This window comes from Camelus bactrianus, chromosome 9, assembly GCF_048773025.1.
Source record: "Camelus bactrianus isolate YW-2024 breed Bactrian camel chromosome 9, ASM4877302v1, whole genome shotgun sequence".
Lineage (NCBI taxonomy): Eukaryota > Metazoa > Chordata > Mammalia > Artiodactyla > Camelidae > Camelus > Camelus bactrianus.
The window spans coordinates 61,508,231-61,532,420 of record NC_133547.1 but is presented as its reverse complement, the minus strand read 5'-3'; the positions used below and the strand labels follow the sequence as shown (position 1 = coordinate 61,532,420).

Below are 24,190 nucleotides of genomic sequence, written 5' to 3'. Positions count from 1 at the left end.
TCCAGGCGGTACCCCGCTCTGCCATCTAGTCAGGTGATTGTTGCTAACTGGGCCTGTGTCTGAGCACCTCCACGGGTACTGAGTACCTGGCGGCTCCCCTCAGCGACAGAGACCCGCATCGCAATCATACCGACCTCCAGCTATCGCTCTCCAGCTGGGCCACGGTTCTCTGATTCAATGGTGTTTCCCAGTCAGTGTGTTCTGAGTAGTTGGAAACCAGTCTGTTTACTCCACCATGGTCAGAGCGGCCCCATAAAAGGGTACACCCAATGCAGATAGTCTTTTGCTTAAAACGTTTTAACCTAGTGCATCTAGAACAAAACCCGAAAGCTAACATAGCACAGTGTGATTTGCAGAAGTCCACCCCTAATCTCCCACCTTTTCTTCTGCTCAGAGTGCTTCAGTAACTCAGGCTTTTGTCACTATGCGCTTAGTCCGTTACACCTTACGTCCTTTTCTTGGAAAAGTTGGGGTAAGGATTCCTGAAATGTGAGCACTACACTTCCACATCCATTAACCTGGCTTATCAAGCAGGCTTTAATTTAAATGCTGTCTTCTCCGAAGAGTCTCTCCATAACTTTGTTATTCTCTTTAATAGTACCCTGTATGTTTCCATTCTTGCTCTCAGGTATTCTGGAATTGTTTCTATTTACTCTTTCTTTCTCCCATTATGGTCTATAAATTCTTGGAGGACATGGACCTCTTCTGTCTTATTTATGGTAGTCTTCCAGTCCTAAAACAGTGCCTGACATACAGAAGGTGCCAAATCAGTTTTGAATGAATGAATCAGACATCTGCTCTGAAATATGGTTAGTAGTGCAATTAGGGCTTGGCATGGTGATTTCCATTCCTTGCTGGTAAATGACAGCTTTTGGAGAATGAGGAGGAGGTTAGTGTATCCTGAATCCAGAGTGTGGGTTCCTTCTGGGAGACAACAAATCATAATCATAGGTGAGAAGATTTATCCATAGATGTGTAGTGTTCTGTCCTTTAGCATTTATTTAGGTTCATGTGAAACCATTGACTTCTCTACAGTTCTGAAAAGGCATTGTGGTCCTAGATACAGCCTTGGCAGCATCACAGATGAAAAGGGAATTCCACAGGTTAGAGTTCTTTACTATACTCTTAACCTTTAAGTGACTTCATGGTTGATTCTACATGGACCACAGGATAAGAGTTTCGGGACCCGCCACAATGTGGACTCCTCCAACGTGTTTGAATCCTTGTTCAGTTTCACATCAGCTAAACTGACTTATTCACTGTGCGTGAATGTCTAGCCTTTCTCATCTGGTGAAGTGCTTTCTCCCTCTCCTTGCCCAATTAAATCCTACCCATATTTTAAACTTTTCCTGAACTTTCAGTTAGACGTGGTCATTTCTACTGTAGCATTTGTTGCACATGGTTTTCTAAAGCACATTACAGATTCTGGTAGTTCTAGATACTCTGTCTTTAATAATAAATATTAGTGTATGAGCTGTGCAGAGCTGATTCTAGCAGTGCTTTTCAAACTATAGGTTGCAACCCATTGGTAAGTTACGAAATCAAGTTAGTGGATCATGACCAGCATAAAAAATAAAAATTAAATAGACTGTATCAGAGGGCCTTGCCCATAGGAAGGCTAAACATTGTTTTGTGAAACTTCAAGTTGTATGTACTTGTGTGTGTCCTATCTCAAGGTAAAGTATTTTTCTTACTGGGGTTGTCAGAAAGCTTGAGAGCCACTAGATTAGAGAGTAGATATGCTGAAGTAGAGTTAGAAGTTTTACTGAAGGACAAATTGACTACTTTGAACCAGGCCAATGACTGCCTGAATCTTTTCAGAAAAGATTGTTCTCCTTCCTCTAGTATAAGAATTCATTGTTTATTTAGTTCAGGTAACTTCCAAGTAAAATCAGTAACTCTGGCCAATAAAATGCCTTAGGAATGTTTAGAGACCTGTGGAGGAGCCATTCTTACTAAGATTTCCTGAAAATGGATCAGTGTCAATCAAGAAGTGATGGGGAGTGTGGAACACTTGCTGTTTTCTGAATGGTAAGAGGGAGGGCACTGTGACAGGCCATGTCTGCTGAGAGGTACCTTCAGACTTTGAGCTGTGGGGGTTGCCTCTTGGAAATAGATCTCTTCGGGGAAATAGGCCATATGAGACATGAATCTAGTGACATTTTATTTATTTGAAGCACATTTGTTTTTAGATGAAGGAAGGTTTTTAAAAATTGCTTTTAAAATTGAATATTGAGTAGATAAGTAATCATAGTTAAAAGTAGTGAGGCATAAAGAATGACAGTATCATGAACACCTGTATTCTCACCACCCAGTTTTAGAAAAAAATCAATGCTGTTACTTTTGCAGTGCCATGTAAGACCCTTGTTGATTCCATCGTTTTCCCTTCCCTATTGAGAGGTAGCCACTGTCCCATTCCTTGCTACGCTTTTTAGTGTGATCCCTGAAGAATATATTGTCCTATGTTGCATAATTATAAATACAATGATATATATTCTGTGATTTGCTTCTTTATTGGTTCAACATTATGTTCCTGGGATTATCCTCAATGATGCATATAGCTGTGATTTATTGTTTGGATGAAGGTTTTCCTAGTTGGTTTGATTGCTGTATCTTTGTATTTTTCCTCAAGTGTTTAATATTCTGAGGCACTATTGATGGCACTCCTTTACGATCACTGTAATTTCTTTTTTGTTCTCCTTTCCTTTTAGCCCTTTCCTCTGCTTTATTTCCTTTCTCACCTTCCTTCACCTAAGGCTGCACTCAGATGTACCTGTGAGGCTCTTTGGACGCTGTTGGAATCACTGAGGACTCCTAAAGCTTCTAGATAGCTTTCTGAATTTTTGTCTTAATAATTGTTTGGTTTTTTTTTTTCTGTTTTTTTCTTTGTCTTTGTCTTAATAGTTTTTGATGTTAAATGCTGAATACAAAACCAAGTAACTCTTGCTGGAAAGATTAAAATACTCATTAACAAATATTTTCAATGGCACTGACATTTTTGTCTATTTCTTGATTTTTTTTCCCCTCTTTTCTTCCCCTTGTCTTAAAATTTCTTTTTCCTCCACATTTTTGGGCGTTATGATTTGAATAGATTTGTGATGATAAGACTTGTCCACAAGAAGTGAGCCGGGCAAGGCTGCTTTTCTATGCTAAAACTGAGGAGCTGATTGGCACCATGAAAGTCTTCTGCGGGCGTGCCAATCCAACCACGGGATCCATGGAGTGGCTGGAGGAGGATGAGCACTATGATTACCACCAGGAGATTGCAAGGTAATGAGGGTTTTTCCACAGTTGGCTGTAGCTGGGTCAGGTGCTCTATCTCAAAGCAGATGCCTTGGAGTCCAGTCTGAGTGTGGAATAGGTTGTCACCCAGTGCTTCTGATCAGGGCAGGTATTGATCACCAGCAGGTCTTTTCAGCCAGATAGGCTTGTGTGGGAGTTAGGCAAAGTCAGGCCTGTGTGGAGAGTCAGGTATCATGTAGCAGCCTTACCAGAGTCCCAGAGGATCCTTCTGGGACCCAAGCAAAGAGGACCCAAGTTTCAGTAGTAATAATGGAAATAGAAGAGTTTATGAAATTTAATCACTTACTTGTGTCACTACAACAGTGACACATTTATCATATGGTTAAATTCTTTTTAATGGAAAAGGTGAAAAAAATGTGCATTTTCTTTCCTTTGGAGGGGTGTTTAAAAGTATGTAAGTAAGTTACTGTTACTTAACAATCATTAAGTGCATACAACACTGTGCTAGGGCCATAAATACCAGAATGAAGGAGATAGGGTTCCCATCCTCAAGAAACATGCAGGTTTATGGAAGAGATAGACATATAAAAAACTATGACACCAAGAGATAAAGTCCAGTGGAAATGGGCACAAAAGTTCATGGAAGCAGCAAGAACCACTTGGGCTGGGAGGGTGATATTTGAGTGATTTCGCAAATATAAAGGGTGGGAGATTGCTTTCTGAGCAGCAGGGATTATGTGCAGACTTCCCGATGAGCTAGTGTGGGAAGTGGCTAGCAGTTCAATGTGGCTGGAGTGTGGTTCAAAAGTAGGGCAGTGGTGAGAGAGGATGCTGAAAAGCTAGGCAGGGCTCAGGTTGTAATTGGTGGTAACAAAATGCGGGAAGAGGAACATGAGTGTAAGTTCAGGATTTGCCACTTCTTAACTCTGACATTGGCCAGCCTAATTTCTCTGAACCTCAGTATGATAATATATGCTGTAATATACAATATAATAATGTGCATCAGTGTGATAATATACATCTTACCATGAAATAAATACTCTTAGGGTTGTTTGTTGAGTGAGTGAAACATGATATTTGGTACAGAATAAGGGCTCAAACATACTATTTTATTTCTAAAGATTTTGGACTTTATTTTCTGAATGATTGAGATATTAAATGGGGGGGGAAGATTAGTTGGCATTTTAGAACATTCACTGAGAATAATGGGGAAAGTGGGTTGGAGGGAACAGAAACCACTTGGGTGGATATTGCAACCTCAAGCTGAGGCAGTGAAGGTGGAGACAGGAGGAGACAGCTTTGAGGGAGTTTGACTTTGATAACTCATTGGATGCAATGATGGAAGGAGAGAGAAGATTCAAGAAGCACCAAGATTTCTGGTTAGAGTGACTAGGTGGATGGAACTGATATTTCCTGAGAGGAAAACACGGGGGGAATGGGTGATGTTGGGGAGGGGAAGGTGATGGAGATTAGGTACCTAGATTTGGCCATCCAGATAGAAATGCCAGTGGGCAGATAAATGTGGATCTGGAGACAGTTGGCAGTTGTTAGAGTTGAATTGAAAGAGATGCAGGCTTTCAGAGATGGGGATGTGGGATGAGAAAGGTAGAGGGCTGAAAAAGGAATCCTGGAATAGCTGAGGAGGTAGGAAACCAGGAGGGAATGGCCAGAGAGTAGAAAGGAAGGCAATGTTTCAGGAAGACGGAGTTTCCAGCAAGGTCAGAGAAATCCTGGATGTTAGTGATGTGAATGAGCTGGTGGTGCTTAGAGAGAGTGAAGTCAGTGGAGTTGGTGGGGAGTGAGTGGGTGATGGGACAGGGACGATGGGGAGTGAAGATGCCTCTTATAAGGTGGAGAAAGGTAGAAAGGACAAGATTTCAGCTGAACACTCAGGTATGCCATTAAAAAAACTTTATACTTTTAGTGCAGTGCTCCTCAGAATGTTGAGTATGGACTGACTGTGTCAGTTGCCTAGAGCACCAGTTCAAGTGCAGATTTCCAGACTCCAGCTTCATCTTCTAGATCAAAATCTCTTTGCATGTATTATAGGAATCTGCATTTAAAATAAGGTCTCCATTAATTCTGATGCTGACCTGAAGCTGGAGGTCCCCTGTTTAGTGAGAGTGCCTTAGCTGTCATCTGGAACTCTCAGAAAGAATCTTTGGGCTGAGCCTGCTGAGTTCTGGGGGCTTATCCTGACCCTGCCAGAGATTTTTCAAGTTTGTGAATTACTAGAAAATGGTAAGCAACCATTACCATTATGTGGATAAGCAGCTCTCCTCCCTGTAGTTTGGTGAGCTCTGTGGTTTGGTGCACTTTTAGTTATCCTTGATGACATAAAGCAAAGTGCTGGATATGATACCTTCCACATAAATAGCAGGTATGCACTTTCCTTTCCTCGATTCCTCTCCCCAGTGTTAAATTTGTGATTATCCCCATGTACAAATGTATGCAAGATTATGTAAAGTATTAGACACATCTGCATTGTTCCTGAGGGGGATAAATGTATGCTATATAACGTGATCAATGTGCTAGGGCTATGGAATTACTGTGACAGGGCTAACAATCAGAGCATTTTTAGTCTGAGATTCTTTACTGAGAATACTTTTCTCAGATTTTTTTCATATTTTTTTCTGCAATACAGGAGAATGACAGCTTATAGCTTTGTTAAAAATAGTTTAAAATGATCCTGGATGTTTGTCCCATCTGATTTAGGACTGCATTAAATATATATATGTGAATATTCTCACATGTTGATATTTAACATTATTAGCAGAGGTTTCTGACCTGTCTTTTAATTTTTTTTAGATCATCCTATGCTGATATGCTGCACGACAAAGATAGGGTAAGTGTAAAAGGAAACCATTATCTTGATGTGGTATTTGAAACCTTCCATTACACGGTTAAAAACTCCCCCTAGAGGCATGATGTTACAGTGATGAAGGGAGGCACTATGTTGTAGGCAGGAAATCAGGAGTCTGGATCCTGCTTCCTGTTGTGTTATTCACCTCACAGTGTGACCTTGGAGAAGACATGAGATCTCTGCGGACCTCATTTATTAGAATTTAAAATGAGTGGTCTATACTAGCTGATCTCCAGGATCTCTGGATAAAAATACTCTCATTACACAATTTCACCTTGTATAGTCAGTTTGTAATTTTAAAAAAGGATCTCTAGAGGTCGCTGCAGACTGTATTTTATAAAGCACATTTGGCTTTCACTGCACAATTATATTTCAGCTTTTCTTCTTCATTTTTGTTTCATCTGAGTTTTCTTTGCCTTCCTTGAATTATGTTGCAGTTCGGGTCTTATGATGGTTAGCAACCCAGAATTTCCTGGTCTACCAGAGTGCTTGACTAGTCAGCCTCATCCAGATGGTTCAGAACTTGGGAGGCTTGAAGAAGAAGGATACAGGGTCATACTTTAAAACTGAGCAGTGCATGGCAGGGGAAGGATCAGAGCACATGGTAGGGCTGGTTACGAGGCTGTGTTGGTGGTGGTATCTCCTTCACCCAGCCCTGGTTAACTGCTCGGCTTGCCTGCTTCCTGGCAACACTATCACAGAAGGACCTCCTTAAGCACCATTAGTGTGTAGGCTACACCAAAGGGGCTAGGTGCTGCCCTAATTATCAGCCTTTGCTGAGCTGTTAGGGAGTGACAGATTGTGGAACAAACATTGTTCCTGGCTTTTGATTAATCCTCTGTGGTTTAATGGCCTTGACTTCTCTTTGGACTCTTGAGCCTGTGAACCTCTCTGATTTTAGTGTCATCTGCAGAGAGGGTCCTTTTTGCCCTCGCTTCTAGGGAATTTAGACAAATGGCATTGTCATCCATCTAATCAGCCAAGCCAGAAAGGTGGTGCCCTTTTCCTTATCTGAGCCTGCAGTCAGTCATCAAGATCTATGGTTCTTTAAACCCCACTGCCTGCTCAGTCCTCATTGACTGGTGTTGGCCCTTCTTTTCCTACTTCTATATAGCAGCCCAAGGGGTCTTTCTGAAATGCCAGTCTGACTATGTTACTCCTCTGCTTAAAACCCTTCAGTGGCTTCTCACTGCTTTTGAGGTAGCACTCGAACTCCTTGCAACGGAGCGGGGTGGGTATAGTTCAGTGGTAGAGTGCATGCACAAGGTCCTGCGTTCTATCCCCAGTACCTCCATTAACAAATGAAAATAAATAAATAAATAAACCTAATTACCTCCCCCCTTATATATTATTATAATATATAATAATATAAAATTTCAATTGATTTTTATTGATTAATTTGGAATTTTTTCTTGCTCTAGAGTGTGGAGCAGAATCTCCAATATAGTGTTTGCATCATCTGATTTTTTTGGAATTTATTTACTAAAGGTGGTTTATAATATCCTTTACTCTCTCTTTATAATATCCTTTATTCTCTCCTTTAATGTCTGCAGCATGTATACTAATATCACCCACAACCTCATCACCCCCTGCCCTTCATTCCTAGCTTTTGGTTACTTGTACTCCTTTTCCCTGTTTACCATTTTTTTTCTTTCTTTTTCTGAACTAGTCTTACCAGAAGTTCATTAATTTTTTAGTCTTTTGAAATAACTAAATTTTATCCTTGTTGGTCTCTATTTTACATTTCTTTCCTAGTTCATTAGTTTTTGTTCTTCGTTATTTTTATTCATCTACTCATTTGGAGTTTGTTTTGCAGTCCTCTTTGTCATTTTTTAAGACAGATGCTTATCTCATCTTTTATCTTTTTTAATGCATTTCTCTCCAAATATTGCCTTAGCCATCCCCAGGAGTTTTGATGTATAATTTAAAAAATTATTCAGTTCTAGGTATTTTCTAATTCCCTTTTGATTTAGTCTTTTACCTGTGAGTTTAGAATTCCTTAATGTTCAAAGACCTTTTTTTCTTTAGTTATATTTTTGTTATTGAAACTTCTAGCTTGATTGTACTGTGGTCAGAGAATACTGACCTTTTGATACTAGTCCTGTATCAAAATCCAGTCCTGTATTAGTTATTTTTTATTGCATAACAAATTATCCTAAAATTTAATGGCTTAAAAGAGTTGTTATCTCAGTTTCTGTGAGCCAGAAATCTGGGCTCAGCTTAGCTTGGGTCCCCTGCCTCTAGATCTCTTGTGATCAAAGTATCAGCTGGTAGGAGTATCATCTTAAGTGTCAACTAGGGTGAATCTACTTCTAGATATTTGGGCTCTTAATATTCCTTGCTAAGTTGCAAAGCCATCAGTGCATTTAAACAGGTATTTTCCCCGACATTTTTAGTTATTTTCAGCGGAATGGTCAGGGTACTTATTCAGCTAAACTGTTGTGGAGGAAAATTATATCTGTTTAAGCTACTAAAGGCCTGAGCTGAAAACAAAGAAATGATCTCCTGAGGGGAAAATAATTTTTATCCCAGGAAGCTGGATGAATTAGAGTTCAGTAAAGAGACCAAAAGCCACATTACATATTTCAACAGAGGGGATTTAATAGGGGGAATTGGTTACCCAGGTGTGGAGGACTGGGTAACACCAAGGTACCCTAGAGTTAGTAATTGCAGAAAGCAGTTACCTTGCTAAGAGCTGGGCAAACAAAGGGAAAAGACTAGAGTTTCCAGAATCGAGACATGTGGAGGAGAGTTCCTGTGGAGCTGGTGCTCAGGTCTCTGAGAGGGATCTCTGCTCAGTTGCTGCTGCTTCCTCTGAGGGGCCTGAGGAGAGCAGCCAATCAGGACAGAACCAGCTTTCTCCTTCCTTCTACCTTCCAGTCACCCTCTGGTTCCCCCATTGCCCAGTCATACCAGCTGGAAAAAGGACACTGTGGTTTGGAGAGCCCCAGTCCCAGCAGCTCTAAGCAGAGTATAGAAGAGTGGGTGTAGAGAGGAGAGACAATTGCTTAGTACATTTAAGAAGCTGACCCAGTGCCCATGGAGCCTCGCGAGTGCTGCCCGACTCAGCCAATGCTGTTCTTTGATGAGCCAGAAGAGCTGCAGGGTCATGATGTACACTACTGCTACCAGCTGTGACTCTAGAACTTCACAAAGAACTGATTTCTAATAACTGGTGTGAAATGACAGCTATTTCTCCCTTTTTCTTAGAATATAAAATATTACCAGGGTATCCGGGCTGCTGTGAGCAGGGTGAAGGACAGAGGACAGAAGGCCTTGGTTCTTGACATTGGCACTGGCACTGGACTCTTGTCAATGATGGCAGTCACAGCAGGCGCTGACTTCTGCTATGCCATTGAGGTGAGCCACACTCTTCAGATGCGCGTCCTGCGTCTTGTGTGGAAAGGTCCTAGTGTTCCTTGCACTCTGCACATCCGTTTGTTCACAAACTTTCATGGAGTATTCCCTTCGTGCCCAGCACAGGGCCAGGTTCTGAGGACGTAGAGGTGAATCAGACACAATTCCTTCCTCCAGAGCTCATTTTCTCCCCTGAAAACAGAGGTTCTCAAGCCTTGGCTGCACGTCAGAATCACTGAGGAGCTTTAAAAAATTCTAATACCTAGTTAGTCAGTGTTGTTCCCCACCCATCCAACCCCCACCCAATTTTAATTAATTATTATTCTGGGATGTGGCCTGGACATTGAGATTTTTGAATGTGCACCAAGATTGAGATCTACTACCTAGAATATTACCACAGAGCCAGCTACCATTTACTAGTAGTTTGGCAACCTGTCATTTCTTTTCCTTTATTAAATCATTAAGCATATGTTATTTTTCTGGTAATGTAAATAACATGCATCATTATAGGAAATTCGGTAAATATAAAATAAAAATAGTGTGTTAACTCAAGGTTAAAATTTTGGTATATATTTTGGGGAAGGGGTCATGTATTTAAACTTACCCCTACAAAATTTGGTTCATATGGTGACTGAGTTGCAAATAACAAAAGTCCCAAGATACTGGTGGTTTAAGCAGATAGAAGATTTTTGCTTTCTCACCTAAAGTCTAGACGTCAGCGCTATGGGTTATTCTACCTAGACTCCTTCCAGCTCCTCACCCCCCATGCCTACAGGGTGGCCTTCATGCTTATCGTATAGGAAGGTGGACATTTTAGGCTGAGGAAATACCTTGGTGTATTCGGGTAACGGTGTCATCCAGAGTCATGGCAAAGGGTTTCATGGTAGAAAAACCCAGAAAGGTAGATTGTAGCCAGAAATGTGAAGGACCTGAGTGTCACAGTAAAGACTTAATTCTAATATCTTGAGTTAGGTGTTCTTAACCTGCGATAAGAATAATGGACTTTAGGTCTTTATGAAAGTCCTAAAAGTTGTATATAAGTGTGTGTGTGTGTGTGTGTGTGTGTGTGTGAGAGAGAGAGAGAGAGAGAGAGAGAGAGAGAGAGAGAGAGAGAGAATTCTGTACAGTTGTCTCAGGATTTCATTAAAATGATTAAGAGCTATTTCTTTGCTTTGGGGGGAGTCATCAGGGTTTTTGAGCTGATGCAAAGGAATCAGTGTATTAGGATGGTTGCCTTGATAGCCTCAAGTAGATTTGGTTATCTTTACAAATGAAGAAACTAAGATCCAGAGAAATTAAAGACAAGTTAATAAGTAGGGGAGCTAGATTGGGAGCTTTGGTCTTTTAGTTCCTAAGTATGGTGCTCATGCCACAATGGTAGCTTTGTTGGGAGGGTGTGTGTGTATGATTGCAAGTGTGTGTGTGTGTGTGAGTTTTCTAGTGTGGGTGTCTGGGATGCCATTGATTGGTAAGAGGAACTCAGAGGAAGGGGTATCCCTTACTTCGTGGGAAAGATAATGCATTTTATTTTGAAGGTGTTAAGTATGAGAAAGGCAGGTCCTGGTAGGACCTCCTACCAGGTAGTGCAACCTCCTTGGGCCTCCACCCTACCCCATATCTCCACTGTGCTTGGCATGTAGTAGAAACTTGTAGCTGCAAATTAAACCCAGCGGAATGTCATGCTTTTGTCATGCTTTTTTTCATTTCTATGACACATACTTGGAGAATAAAGTATTTAAGTTACATAGATGAAGTTTTGTTTATTTGCATCAAACCAGTCCAGTGAAATATTTTGCCTATACCACATGCTAACAAAGGTGCATTTTGTATATTCAGGAAGAAATTTTGTACTGGAGGCCTCTTTTATTTCAAATCTTAGGGCCGGAATCAAGGCATACCTTGCTAACTTTGGGTGTTAGGATGTTATTTAATTTCTTGCTCATTTTTACTTGTGTTTTGCCTCTAATTTTTAGGTTTTCAAGCCTATGGCTGATGCTGCTGTGAAGATTGTAGAGAAAAATGGCTTCAGTGATAAGATTAAGATTATCAACAAGCATTCCACTGAGGTGACCATAGGACCAGGTATGATCAACATCCCTGTGTCAGAAGCTTTACTTGTGTTTGTAGGAGAGAGGAAAAGGTTTATTCCAGTTCCTGGAATAACTGTATCCAGAGAATCACAGAGAAATGGGACCTTAGCATATAATGGTCTGAAAATAAGCACTTTTCTGTTAGTGTATTTCTCTGTGTGTTAAAACAAATCAGGAATAAGTAATCAAGTGTAACAGTGGTGATGCAAACAAATGAAACCTCCCTTTGCTTTAAATAAGTTGAAATTCTTGTGTGGCTTAGTCTGAGTTTTAAGTTTTATCAGACAGAAATGAAACGGAATAGATAGCAGAAAGAGGTTTGCTTAGTTCTGAAATCCTGCCTCAGCATCCATCGTGAGAGATTTGTCTGTGTAGCATGGCCTCTCCAGGTTTTCAGAATATTTTTTATAGTTTACGAGTTTGAATCAGACTTCTGACATTTCATCTACCACTAGTACCAGGAGAGCAGAGTGGAAAGATTTATGAAAGAAGCTTCTGGGATGAGGTTATGGTTATCATCATAGTTATTAAAAATGCATTATTTTAGAATGAAGCATCTACTTAAAGTCAGCATTTTTCTTCCATTTAAAAAACATTTTTTAATGGAGAATCTGAAACATGCACAGGAGGAGGGATTAATGTCTTATTTATTTATTTATTTATTTATTTAGGTTTTATCATTTTATTTATTTTTATTTATGTATTTTTTTATTGAAGTATAGTCATTCCACAATGTTGTGCCAATTTCTGGTGTACAGCATAATGCTTCAGTCATACATGAACATATATTCACCTTCATATTCTTTTTCACCACAGGTTACCCCTTTATTTATTTTTAAAGCATATCATACATACAAAAGAGTACACATATCATCCCATTTTTATTTATTTTTTTAATTTGGGGGGGAGGTAATTAGATTTTTACTTATTTACTTATTATTTTAATGGGGGTACTGGGGATTGAAACCAGGACCTCATGCATGCTAAGCAAGCGCTCTCCCACTGAGCTATACCCTCCCCTTGTCATATCATCCCATTTTTAATCAACATTATTGAGGTATGATTTATATAAAGTGAATGCACCCATTTGAAGTGTATTGCTTGGGTTTTGACAAATGTAAACACAGTTGTAACTACTTCCTCAGGACCCTTTATAGTCAATCTCCCAATATCTCTGGTCCTAGGAACCCACTGATCTGCTTTCTTCAGTATAAATTAGATTTACCTTTTCTAGAATTTTGAGTAAGTGAAATCATACAGTTTATACTCTTTTGTGCCTGCTTTCTTTTTTTGTAGCACAGTGCTTTTGAGTTTTGTCCACAGTGTTCTGTGTATCAAGAGCTCATTCCTTTCTATTACTGAGCAGTACTCCATGTGGGCACATCCCATAATTTGTGCATCCCTTTACCTGTGATTACATGGGTAGTTTCTTGAGTAGGTCTTTAGGTTTACTGATTTTTCTTTGGTGGTGTCTAATCTGCTGGTAAGCCTATCTAGTGAACTTCACATTTCTGACATTGTAATTTTAATTTCTAAAAGTTCCCTCTGATTCTTTTTTTAGAACTTTCATTGTTCTCTTACATTCATGTGTTCCTTTAAATAGTTAACATATTTATATTTATTTTATTAACATCCTTATCTTCTATTCCCACTGCCTTTGTCTTTTCTGGGTTTGTTCTCTTGACTAATTTTTATCTTGGTTCTGGGTCCCATTTTCCTTCCTTGCATGTCTAGTAATTTTTATTTGGATGCTGTGTATTTTGGGAGATTTGCATTGCTGAGTGCTGGATTTTGTTGCCTTCCCTTAAAAGCTTTATCTGGCATGTAGTTGGGTTACTTGCAGATCACTTTGATCCTTTCAGGGCTTGTTTTTAAGCTTTGTTGGAGCAGGGTTAGAATAGCTTTAAGTCCGGTTCTCAGCTGCAGCACTGTTGACATTTTGGACCTGATAATTCTTTTCTGGGGAAGTTGTCCTGTGCATTGTAGGATTTTTATCCCTTGCCTCTAACCAGTAGAAATCTGTAGCACTTCCCTCCCCCCAACTATGTGTGCCAATCAGAGATGTCTCCAGACATTGCCAAATGTCTCAGGTGCTTGTGAGATGGGATCAGAATCTCCCCCTATTGAGAAACGCTGCTCTAAGGCTGCTTTAGCCATACTAGTATGGCGTGATCTTTCTGGGGTCTCTGCTGAGTGCCTGAGTGTTGGCTGATCAGAGCTAGAATGTTTTCCCAGTCCTCTGAGCTCTGGAAATTATTCACCTTATAGCTATGTGGTCATCCTTTGCCCAGCCTTCTTGAATCTTACCCTATGTGGATGTGAACATATTCAGCAAAGACATGAGAGCAGCCCTTTGCAGATTTCTGAAGCCCTTTTTCTGTGTGACTTCCTCTCTGGTTCTCTCTCTTTCAAATCCCGGCCACCTCCACTCCCTTGGACTCCAGTTGCTGTCTCCTTACCTCAGCAAGACACTTTGCTCTGCTTGACTTCTCACTCTGTATATCGTGGTCTGGGAAGTGCCTGCTGGAAGCCAGAGCAGTAGTAGGGGTCACTTTGTTTCCCATTATTCAGTGTCTGAAAACACATGTTTCTTATATTTTACTTGGTTTTCTAGTTGATTACAGTGGTGGATAAGTCTGATCCCAGTTACTCCATTTTGGCTTGAGGTAGAGATCTTGACGGCATGGAGATAGACCTGCAGAGCAACCTTTGCTGTGTTGCTTAGTCTTTGACTCTGCCCTGTGTCTCCTCTAAGCTGTGTGTTGTTCACATGTGTGCTAGTCAGTGTATTAGGCCAGGCCCCTCATATGCTTTCTTAATACTCTTCTGTGTAGTGCTTATCGCTGCTATAGTGAAATAATTGTGTAGTTATGTATTTAATGTCTATTTCCTAGCATAGCTGAAGCATCCTGAGCTTGTGGACTCTGTGGTCTTATTAATTATTCCATCCCATAAGTTGGCACATGATCTGTAAGAATTCAGTAATATTTCTTTAGTGAGTAGATTGTCAACTTTGCTTGGTCCTTAACCCCTTGTAAATGGGACTTTGTTTCTACTCCTTCAACTTGGCAAGTGGCTTCCTCTGCCAAGGCTGATGGTCTTTTTCCTGCTTTTCAAATACGGCAACTTTGGTACTTCTGCTGTTCAGTCCTTCTAGAAACTTTCCCCAGACCTCAGTGACATCTCCCAGTCTTGGTTCTCCTTTACAACTTCCTTTTTGCTCCCAGATGTATATTTCCAAGTTCTTGTTTGACCCCTTTTTAAAAATGGCATCTGAGTTTGTTGCCTGTCCCTCAGAGATGAATTACACACTGAGGCATGTGTAGCAGCTGACTTGGGGTGGGATTTATTCATCCATCCAGTCATTTGGTGAAGACTTCTGAGGCACCTGGGGTGACCACCCCCTGCTCAGGCTCCCCCTTCACCCCCTGCACTCTTCTACATTAGCACTCACAGGCTCTCAAGAAGTATTTGTTGAAATTCACTGGGTCATAAAACTATATATTTGAAGCAAATTTGGACATTAAATCATTTTAAGTTACATAATTCGCTTAAAAATTATTCAGAAGGTAGAACTGGCTGGGCTGGGTGATTGATTGGATATGGGGTGACAAAGAGGGAGGAATCAAGAATTCAGCTAATGTTTGCTGTTACTGGGTGCTAGGCATTGTTTTAGGCACTGGGAAGAACAGACCAGTCAGGGTCCCTGCTTCCCTGGTGCCCAGTCCTGATACCCAGGCTTCAGGACTATATGACTTGTGGTGCCACTCACTGAGGCAGAAACATTGGAGGGAGAAGCAGGTGCGTGTGAGTGGAGTTGGACTGGTTCAGTTTGGGACAATATGTTTCAACTGGAGTTTGGGATGATACCAGAGAGGATGTGCAGTGACTCAGGAGGGAGGTCTCTGCACCAGGAGACAGAAATTTCTTCTCAGCCTCCTCTCACATCATGCTGTCATTGAGCACATGTGTACTTCGTAGGAAGTGGACAGGTTTCACCTTGGCTGTTCTAACTACCACCACATGAAGCAGATCTTGTTACCCCTCTTTTACAGATGAAGTTGACTGATGGTCAGAACTGAGGGTTCAAGGCTAGAAGGTGGGATCCAGGCCAAGGTCTCTATGACTCAAGATTCAAACTCTCTCTACTGAACCTTTTGTTAAACCTTTAATGCTGCTCTGTTTTTTGCATCATCCATGATACTTGCCTTCTTTGTAGAGAAGATGAGTGGGCTTTGTGAAATGGTAATTCATGAGCCATTAGTAATGTTTACAGTTAATTCTCCAAGATGAATAGCCCCTTCCAAAGTCAATTTTGTCTTGGCTCATTAAAAATTATAATTATAGGAGTAATGTTACATTTTAGAGGTTTAAAAATAGAGTTTACAAAAAGACCTTCCATATTCCTGCTATCCTAAAAAACTAGCAAGAAACCAAGTTGATTAAGGGAGATTTAGTGTAAGGAACTGAGAATTCTGAATCCTGGATCTCAGTAGTATCATCAGGTATTAGTGGAATCAGTCAGCTTCTTTTGCTGTGGTTTTCTCTCTCTGCAGCCTAGAAATATTTGGAGTACCAGCATTCAGTTTTTGCTTTTCAAATAATTTTGGCTAATTTAGTAGTTAATAATTGTTAGTTTGTATTTCTTCAGTTGCTAATTAGAATGAAAAATTTTCCATATACTTGATTAATTTGTTTTCTGTTTTGAATTGTCTATTTGTATTTTTGCCTGGTTTTCTCTTTGGGTATTTATAGTTTTCTTATCAGTTTTACAAGTCCCTTGCAATATTAAACATACAGAAAAATTGAAAGAGTAATACAGTAAGCATTCATGTTGTCTTAACCAAGACTTACCAGTTGTTAGCATTTTGATGTATACGTATATATCAACATGGATTTTCTTTTTGCTGAACCATTGGAAAGTCGGTTGCAGTTGTGATGACACATGTAAATAACTTCAGCATGTGTATGTGCTTTCAATTTAATGATCTGTTAACCTTTTATCTTTTATATATTTGCTGTAAATAGTTTTTCTAATCTCTTGCTTGCTTCTGACTCTTTCCTTGCGTTTCTCAGATGGTGACATGCCATGCCGTGCCAACATCCTGATCACAGAGCTGTTTGACACGGAACTGATTGGGGAGGGAGCACTGCCTTCCTATGAGCATGCACACAGGCATCTCATGCAGGTAGGGATTGAGGATCTCCCTCGGGCAAATTGCTGTGATCTCAGCCAGCTCACGCAGCTCTCATTGATACACCATGCCCTACACAGCCTGAGCCCTCAGGACCTTGCTGTACACGCTAGGACACCTCTTGATTGCTGTAAGACTTCTGTGCCTCTTGAATGCCAAGTCTTGGTAGGTTGGAGTCAAAAGACAATAAATTGTGTTCAAATTCAATTCAATTCAGCAAACATTCTTTGATTGTCACTTGTGTATAAGGTATTCTAGCATCCAGAAAGAAGTGTAAGACATCTTTCTTGCTTCTAGGATTCACACTAGTCAGCAGTGGTGAGGACTTGGTGGGCCAAATGGAGAGGCAGGCAGAAGCACACTGATGTTTGGCTTAGGGCTGGCAGAAAAGGTCAAGGATCAGGAAGGAGATGAGGGAATATGTGGAGGAGGTAGAATGTGGAGAGGCTCTGAGGAGAGGGAGAGCTATCCCAAGTGGAGGACCTCCTTGGTGGGTCAGTGAGAACACCAGCCTGGGGCTCTTGTAAGCTAGTGGCAGAGAATGGGATGAAGGGTGGAAGGACTTGAATGCCAGGCCATTCCAGATAAAGGAGTTTAGGTGGTGATAGTCTTTGACAGCTGTTTTGAGAAGGGAGAGACATGCTGAAAATGTTATTTCAGAGACATTGGTCTTACTTTTTTATGGACATAAACTGGAGGTGGAGACTCAGGGGCAAAGGCTGGCTGGGGAGTTGTGAGTGTCTGCTTCTGCTGGCACATGCCCCGTGCGCACTCTCCACATGAGCCTTTAATTGTCTTGGCCTGGGACCCTCTTTGGGATTCCTAGTGCCCCAGAGTGAGGAAGGGGGCTACTTCCAAGGCAGCTGGGGCCAGAGTCCACATTACTTACGTGGGTAGCAGGTGATGGTGATTGTTCTGCAGATCTCCATACCGTGTGAGATGCCTCATTGTCTCCAAAATGGAAAATCCTTTTCTAGTAACTTTGGTAGAAATTATTTTTATTTCTCCCCCATTAAAACCATCAACTAGATGAATCCCTGAAATAGAGGGGAAGGATATTTAGAATTAGGTTAATGTTGCACAGTTTGTCTTTCTCAAATGCATCTAATAATGAAAAGGTGCACTGGCAGCCATCATCAACTTCTCTCCCAGTTGGCCTGTAGCAGCCAGGCCTATTGTCCACTTGAATCACTGTCCCCATCTGCCCACCCTGTGTGTGAACTTGAAGGAACTTGAAGGCTGTACACAGAGTCTCCATTACCCTATCCCTCTTCCTGCCTTATTGGGGGTCATGGAACTGGGATGCTGGAGCATCTGACAGATAGTCCATGTGGTATTGGAATGACCCAGGAATTGATCTCAGAAGAGTGCCTTCATTTTGCCAGACTCTTTTTTGGGTACCAAGAATATGAAGGTGAACTCCTGGGGAGGCAGGTAGTGGGGCAGGTTGTCACAGTACAGTTTGAGGTCTGCTCTGATGGGGTGAGATCCTGCCCAGTCTGGTGGGGCGGAAGGTGGGGAGGTCAGGGTAGATGAAGCATGAGTTGAGTCCATCTTGAAGAGTGATTGGGGTTGGCCTGGCAGCCAGGGGTGGTCACAGCAGAGGAGGTCATCCTGTACAGAGATGTGAAGATGAGTTGGACAGTAGGGTGGCAGGTGGGGTGGGAGAGAAGACTGGAGGGCTAAGCAGGGCTAGACCAAGAAGGGCTCCTGTGCTCTAGAAGGCAGTGTGGCGTCACTGAGGGGTTTTAAGCAGGGGATTGATGTTGGATTTATGCAGACAGACATGTGGAGAGCAATGAGGGTGTGAAACTGGAGATAGGAAGACTGGTTAGAAAGCAGTTAGAGTTGTCCAGATGCTGGGCTGAGGTGGGCCTCAGCCAGGGCTGTAGAAATGGGCCTGGGAAGGTAGACTTGGGGAGGAGGAAGGTCGTCAGGGACTTTGTGGTTACTTAATGTGGAGGCATTGAAAATGATGCCAGGTTTTTGGGCTCGGGCGACTGGACTGGATGGTAGTACTCCCTGTTGAATGGGAGTGTGGGAGGAGGACTGGGCCTGGGGAGGTGCGGGAGGGGTGAAGATGATTTGTTTGGTTTAGACAGAGTTTGGGCTAAGGGTCAGCCAAGTAGAAAAGACCAAGAGGCATTCAAGTACATGGTATTTGGTAAATAAAGATGGAATGGTTGAGGTCAAACTCAGGGAAGAGTATGGGGAAGAATAAAAAAATGATCCAGACCAGGTCTCTTGGGGGTTCTCTCTGAGGGATGGGCAGGGGAAGCACAGCTTTGTGATGGAGGCAGAGGGGGAGAGCAGTGCTTCTCATCCAGAGCTGTGTCTGGAGACATTTTCGGTGTCACAACTGAGAGGGAGGTGCTACTGTCATCTTGTAGGTAGATGCCAGGGATGTTGCTAAACATCCTATGATGCACAGAACAGCTCCCACTACAAAGGATCATCTAGCCCAATAAGTCACTAGTGCTGAGGTGGAGAAACCCTGTGCTTGTCATCTCCAGGTGGTAGTAGCTGTGAGTGTCCTCTTCACAGCTGGACCCCTAGTGCCTAGTGTGTAGAGGGTGTCGGATGAATGAATGAGGTAGCAGGGAAACTGAACAAGGGACTGCAGCCAAAGTCAAGTGAGGAGAGTGGTCAGCAGTGCCAGGTGAGGCCAGGAGGTCAGGTCACTTGAGTGTGGACACTTGTCCATTGGGCTGTGCAGTAAGAAGGTTCTGGTGTCTCGGTGAGAACTGCACTAAAGGGAAGCTCTGAGCCCAGTGCCAGGATTACTGCTTAGCAGGAAGACTTGAACTCTTTTTTTCAAAGTCAGTGTGGGAGTTAATCAGCATGGTGACAATTAAGGTTTATTTTTGAAGTATTCAGGAGTGCCAGGTAGCTTAGAACTTAGCTGTCATAAATCACCTTAGGCATAATGTGTATTCTTTCTGAAGTCTCATTTCTTTTTTTCCTTTCTGAAGGGCATTGGGCCTAAAACAGTTCACTATCTTAATAGTGATAAGGCATTAGATGTTAATAAACCTACTTCATATTAAGAAATAAACTTTTTTTGTTCAATAGGAGTTACTGTGGGCCAGTGGAACTGGTTTATTCTTTTGTTCTTCTGTTTTATTTTATTTTTTAACATAAACTTAGGAAAACTGTGAGGCAGTGCCTCACAGAGCAACTGTCTACGCGCAGCTGGTGGAGTCTAGGAGGATGTGGTCATGGAACAAGCTGTTTCCCATCCGTGTTCAGACCAGCCTTGGAGAGAAGGTCATCGTTCCCCCCTTGGAGTTGGAGAGGTGCCCTGGTGCACCTTCAGTTTGTGACATTCAGCTGAACCAGGTGTCGCCCACTGACTTCACTGTCCTCAGCGACGTGCTGCCTATGTTCAGGTACCAAGGAGCCACCCAGGGTCATGACACTTTGAGACGTTTGGTGGAATTGGTGTCTTTGGCAGTTCTTTCTGAGTGAGAAGGAAGCCTAGCTGATGTCACCTGCCTCTGAAGGCAGGGGTCCGTTGCAAACAAGTGTCATTGCTGGTGAGGTCACCATTAAAGATTAAAAATAGAGGATGTAAGCTTAAAATATGCTTAAGTTCCTGAATATTATTCCACAGTGTGGACTTCAGCAAGCAAGTCAGTAGCTCGGCAGCCTGCCATAGCAGGCAGTTTGAACCTCTGGCATCTGGCCGAGCACAGGTGGTTCTCTCCTGGTGGGACATTGAAATGGACCCTGAGGGGAAGATCAAGTGCACCATGGCCCCCTTCTGGGCACACTCGGACCCAGAGGAGCTCCAGGTAAGAGGCAGGAGCTGAGCACGTTTTCATGTACATCAGGAACCTTGTCCACTTCGGTCATGAAAAAGTAGGATGTTGAACCTTAGATTCACAAGAATTTAGAGATAGAAGAGACTATGTCAGAATCATTGTCAAAGAATAGTTTAAAAAAAAAGGCAAAGCTACCTGTAGTAAGCTATAAGGTAGATCTCTCAGGCCGAGTTCACGGTCAGTACCAGCAGACACAGTGAGCCGTGGAGAAGCTTTGATGTTCTGGCTCTCCTGCGTCCTGGCACAGCCACTCTTAGGTCCCACATCCCTGCCTACGGAGTAATCCTAGGGAACCTCAGGTTTCAGATTAGCTTGGAGTAGAGAACTGCAGCCTGTCTATAAGCCTCATTTTCTGTGGCCTCAAAAGCTCCCTTCTCCAACTCAGTAAAAGTGGGTGGAGGATGTGAACTCCAGAAAAGGAAATACATGTGACTCTTTAACATGTGAAAAGGTTGTCCAGCCTCACTCCTAAGACCCAGTGCAAATTTAAACTGCAGTGAGATACCATTTTTCATCTATCAGTGGATAAAGTTCAAAAAGTGTGCACACCATTGGTAGAGCTGTGGGGGAAGAGCAGGAAATGATCTGTCAGGGTATCTTGGAGGACAGCAAGGCCCAAAGGCGTCAGGATGGAAAGTGACACCAGTTCTTCCAGACACTTAGGCTCTGGATGGATTTACATATGTGTAGAAGGACATGTATACCAGGATACGCTCTGCAGCCCTGATTTAATGGGAAAGACAGGAGCAACCTAGAGGCCACCAGCAGAGACTGGCTAAGTCCATTCTCCTGTACCTCCTGTACGTCCTGTACCTCCTGTGCTCAGGGTGAGGTGGCTCTCTCTGCACTGATGGGCAGCAGTCTCCAGGATAGATCAAGTAAAACAAAGGGAGGTGCAGAACAGTATGTGCTGTGCTAATGTTGGTGTTATTAAAAATAAGAGTATATGTGTTTATGAGTATATGTCGCTGGTCCATGGATATAAGGGTATCTTTGTAATAATTCACAGAAATTGGTAGAAATGATTGTTTCTAGGAAGAGGGCTTGAGGTTAAGAGAGGAATGGAATCTTATTTTTCACTCCATGACCCTTTTATATTTTTTGAATTTTTTTCTCATGTGCATGTGTTTTCTCCCCCTCTGCACACACGCACTCAAGGGGGAAAACGTGGGAAATGTACTTCAAGGGTGCAGAATCAAAGCTTTCTTCTCTCCCTGGGAGATCCTGGTCACCATCCTCAGTATCTTCTGACCTATTACCACTTGCTGGGCACTGGCTTTGTTTTGATTACTCATCTGCTGTTTCTGGGTATACACAGGGTGACTTTAGGGAAGGCCTTGGCAGCTCCCTCAGTCCCTGAGTTGGTGCAAAGGGTCGTGACTGCTGTGGGATTGCAATCAGTCACCCTGGGCCTGTGGGCTGCCCTGGCTCCACTCTGTGCAGCCTTGGTCCTCTGCAGGCTGAGTGTGTGTGGCAGGGTAGGGGTGGTAATGAAAGGTGGTGGGAGGGAAGGTCAGAATTCTCCCACAGAATTTAGATTGCACTGGGCTGCTTTCTTCCTCTGCAGGAGTGTGATGGTTGCAAAATTGGCATAAGAATTTAATAAAATGTGGTTACTTTTCACTTGTGTATCTTAAAAGTGCTACCATGTATATTTTCTCCTTGAATCCTCATGTAAGACATGCTAGGTAACCACATACTGCCAGACCCAGTGAGGGGAGCAGGGCCTCGTGTCTAGGCATCGGTGGTGGGTACTCATCCCCAGATCTCTTGAGAATGGGGCTTGTGTCCTTACTTTACCAGTGGTGGCTTTTGGACTATTATTTTTTTTTATAAATATAAACTTTTTTTTATTGCGTTATAGTGATTTTACAATGTTGTGTCAAATTCCAGTGTAGAGCACAATTTTTCAGTTATTCATGAACTTTTGGATTATTTGGAATTTGAAAAGCTGCTAATGAATCACCCTTATGACTTCACTAATGCTCTTGATCAAAAATATATTTAGCGTCTCACTCAGACAGTGGGTTTTGTCAGCAGTTCTTTAGCATTAGGACCTGGGAGGCTGGTGTGTGGGGAGGCCATGGTGACAGGGATGCACTGTGGGAGCGGGGGAGGGGTTGGGCAAGGCTTCTCGTCTCTTTGGATCAATTTACATAGTAAGAAATGAATAGCAGGATTTAGAGAACCTTTTTTTCCCCTCCTTGTTACTATTTATTTTTTCCAGAACATGTATCTGGCTAGATTTTCATTTTCTAATTTTTATGTTCAAATAGACATCTTAAATAGATGGGAATGTCATTCACCTGCCTTTTAGTTAAATTCAAGACCAGGTAGGATAGAATGTGTTGACCGGAAAAAAAAAAAGGACTACGTGAAAGTTGAGTTAGGTTTTATTTGGGGCCAGATGAGGACTATGGCCTTGGAGACCGCCTCTCAGATAGCTCTGAGGAGCTGTCCCAGAGAGGTAGCTGGGGAGGTCAGTGTATATACGATTTTAGTGAAGGGGGATATGTGCAGTCAAGCACACATTTTGGCCAAAGGTTGCTGGTAGTCACGAGGAGCAGATTGTCACCGTTAATGATTTTAGTGCTTTTCTAGATGTGAGAAGATGCAAGAAATTGGGCTCATAAAATCTCAAAATACCTATTTGAAGGCCTGTTCTGCTGGTTTTCCCCAGAGCAGCGAGTACCGCATTCCTGATCTCTGCCCTGAACTCCTTTCAGGGATGTGGAAGGTCAGGGACTGTAGTGGCTAGTGACTTCATTCTTGTAGAACCAGATGATGGGTGATGATATTTAGTTGGCAAATGCCTTCCTGAGAAGCAGGGCTGGCTATTTTCCCAATGTTGTATTTTGAAAATTTTAAATCCACAAAGTAAGTGAAAATGAACATTGATATGCCCTCTACACATTTACCACATTTGCTTTCTGATCGTTGTCTACACACACACACACACACACACACATATACATATATACATACACACCACACACACCACACACACACACACACACCACACACACACACTCTCTCTCTCTCTCTCTCTCTCGATGCCACCCTAGGCCACATTCTATCTTCCTAAAGCCAGCAGTGTTCCAGAAAGCTTTTGGACCTTTAGCCTCTCTGACTGGAGATTTTTATTTATCTCTTTGGCCACAGTAGCTATCTATAGTCCACAGAGTAGTCTCCCTGCAAACTAATTTTTGGCTTGGGTTTTGGTTCCTAGATTAGAAGTGTTGCTCTTGTTGCACTTGGTGACAGCTGATTCTCTTTCTGTTTCAGTGGCGGGACCACTGGATGCAATGTGTGTACTTCCTGTCACAAGAAGAGCCTGTCATCCAGGGCTCAGTCCTCTGCCTGGTAGCCCACCACGATGACTACTGTGTGTGGTACAGCCTCCAGAAGACCAGGTGTGCCCCGAGCCTTGTAGGGTAGGGCACTAGGCTTGTGACACTGTGTGTTTATATAAATCCCCTCTACAGACCCTGTGGAGGTTTGAGTGGCCACATTTGTATCTGAACAGAATAAGAGCAAGTTTGTGACTGGATATTTCAGTGCCCATTTGTGTGTATTCACAAGAGGCTGCCCCGGTTGCAGGACCCCATTTGGAGCAGA

At 42.3% G+C, this 24,190-nt stretch overlaps 1 protein-coding gene across 3 annotated transcripts in view; it reads left to right on the top strand.

Annotated features, from left to right (window-relative positions):
• PRMT7 (protein arginine methyltransferase 7) overlaps positions 1–24,190 on the top strand; it is a 33,431-nt gene that overhangs the window by 370 nt on the left and 8,871 nt on the right. For 2 of the 3 annotated variants that reach the window (XM_010962522.3, XM_010962520.3), the window contains exons 2-9: positions 3,092–3,270; positions 6,052–6,088; positions 9,317–9,466; positions 11,437–11,545; positions 16,630–16,742; positions 19,896–20,137; positions 20,362–20,542; positions 23,858–23,985. In XM_010962522.3, the coding sequence (XP_010960824.1) occupies positions 3,092–3,270; positions 6,052–6,088; positions 9,317–9,466; positions 11,437–11,545; positions 16,630–16,742; positions 19,896–20,137; positions 20,362–20,542; positions 23,858–23,985 (1,139 nt within the window). Of the gene's footprint in view, positions 1–1,921; positions 2,032–3,091; positions 3,271–6,051; positions 6,089–9,316; positions 9,467–11,436; positions 11,546–16,629; positions 16,743–19,895; positions 20,138–20,361; positions 20,543–23,857; positions 23,986–24,190 lie in introns of all 3 variants that reach the window. The other variant, XM_045522281.2, reaches the window with a different exon arrangement.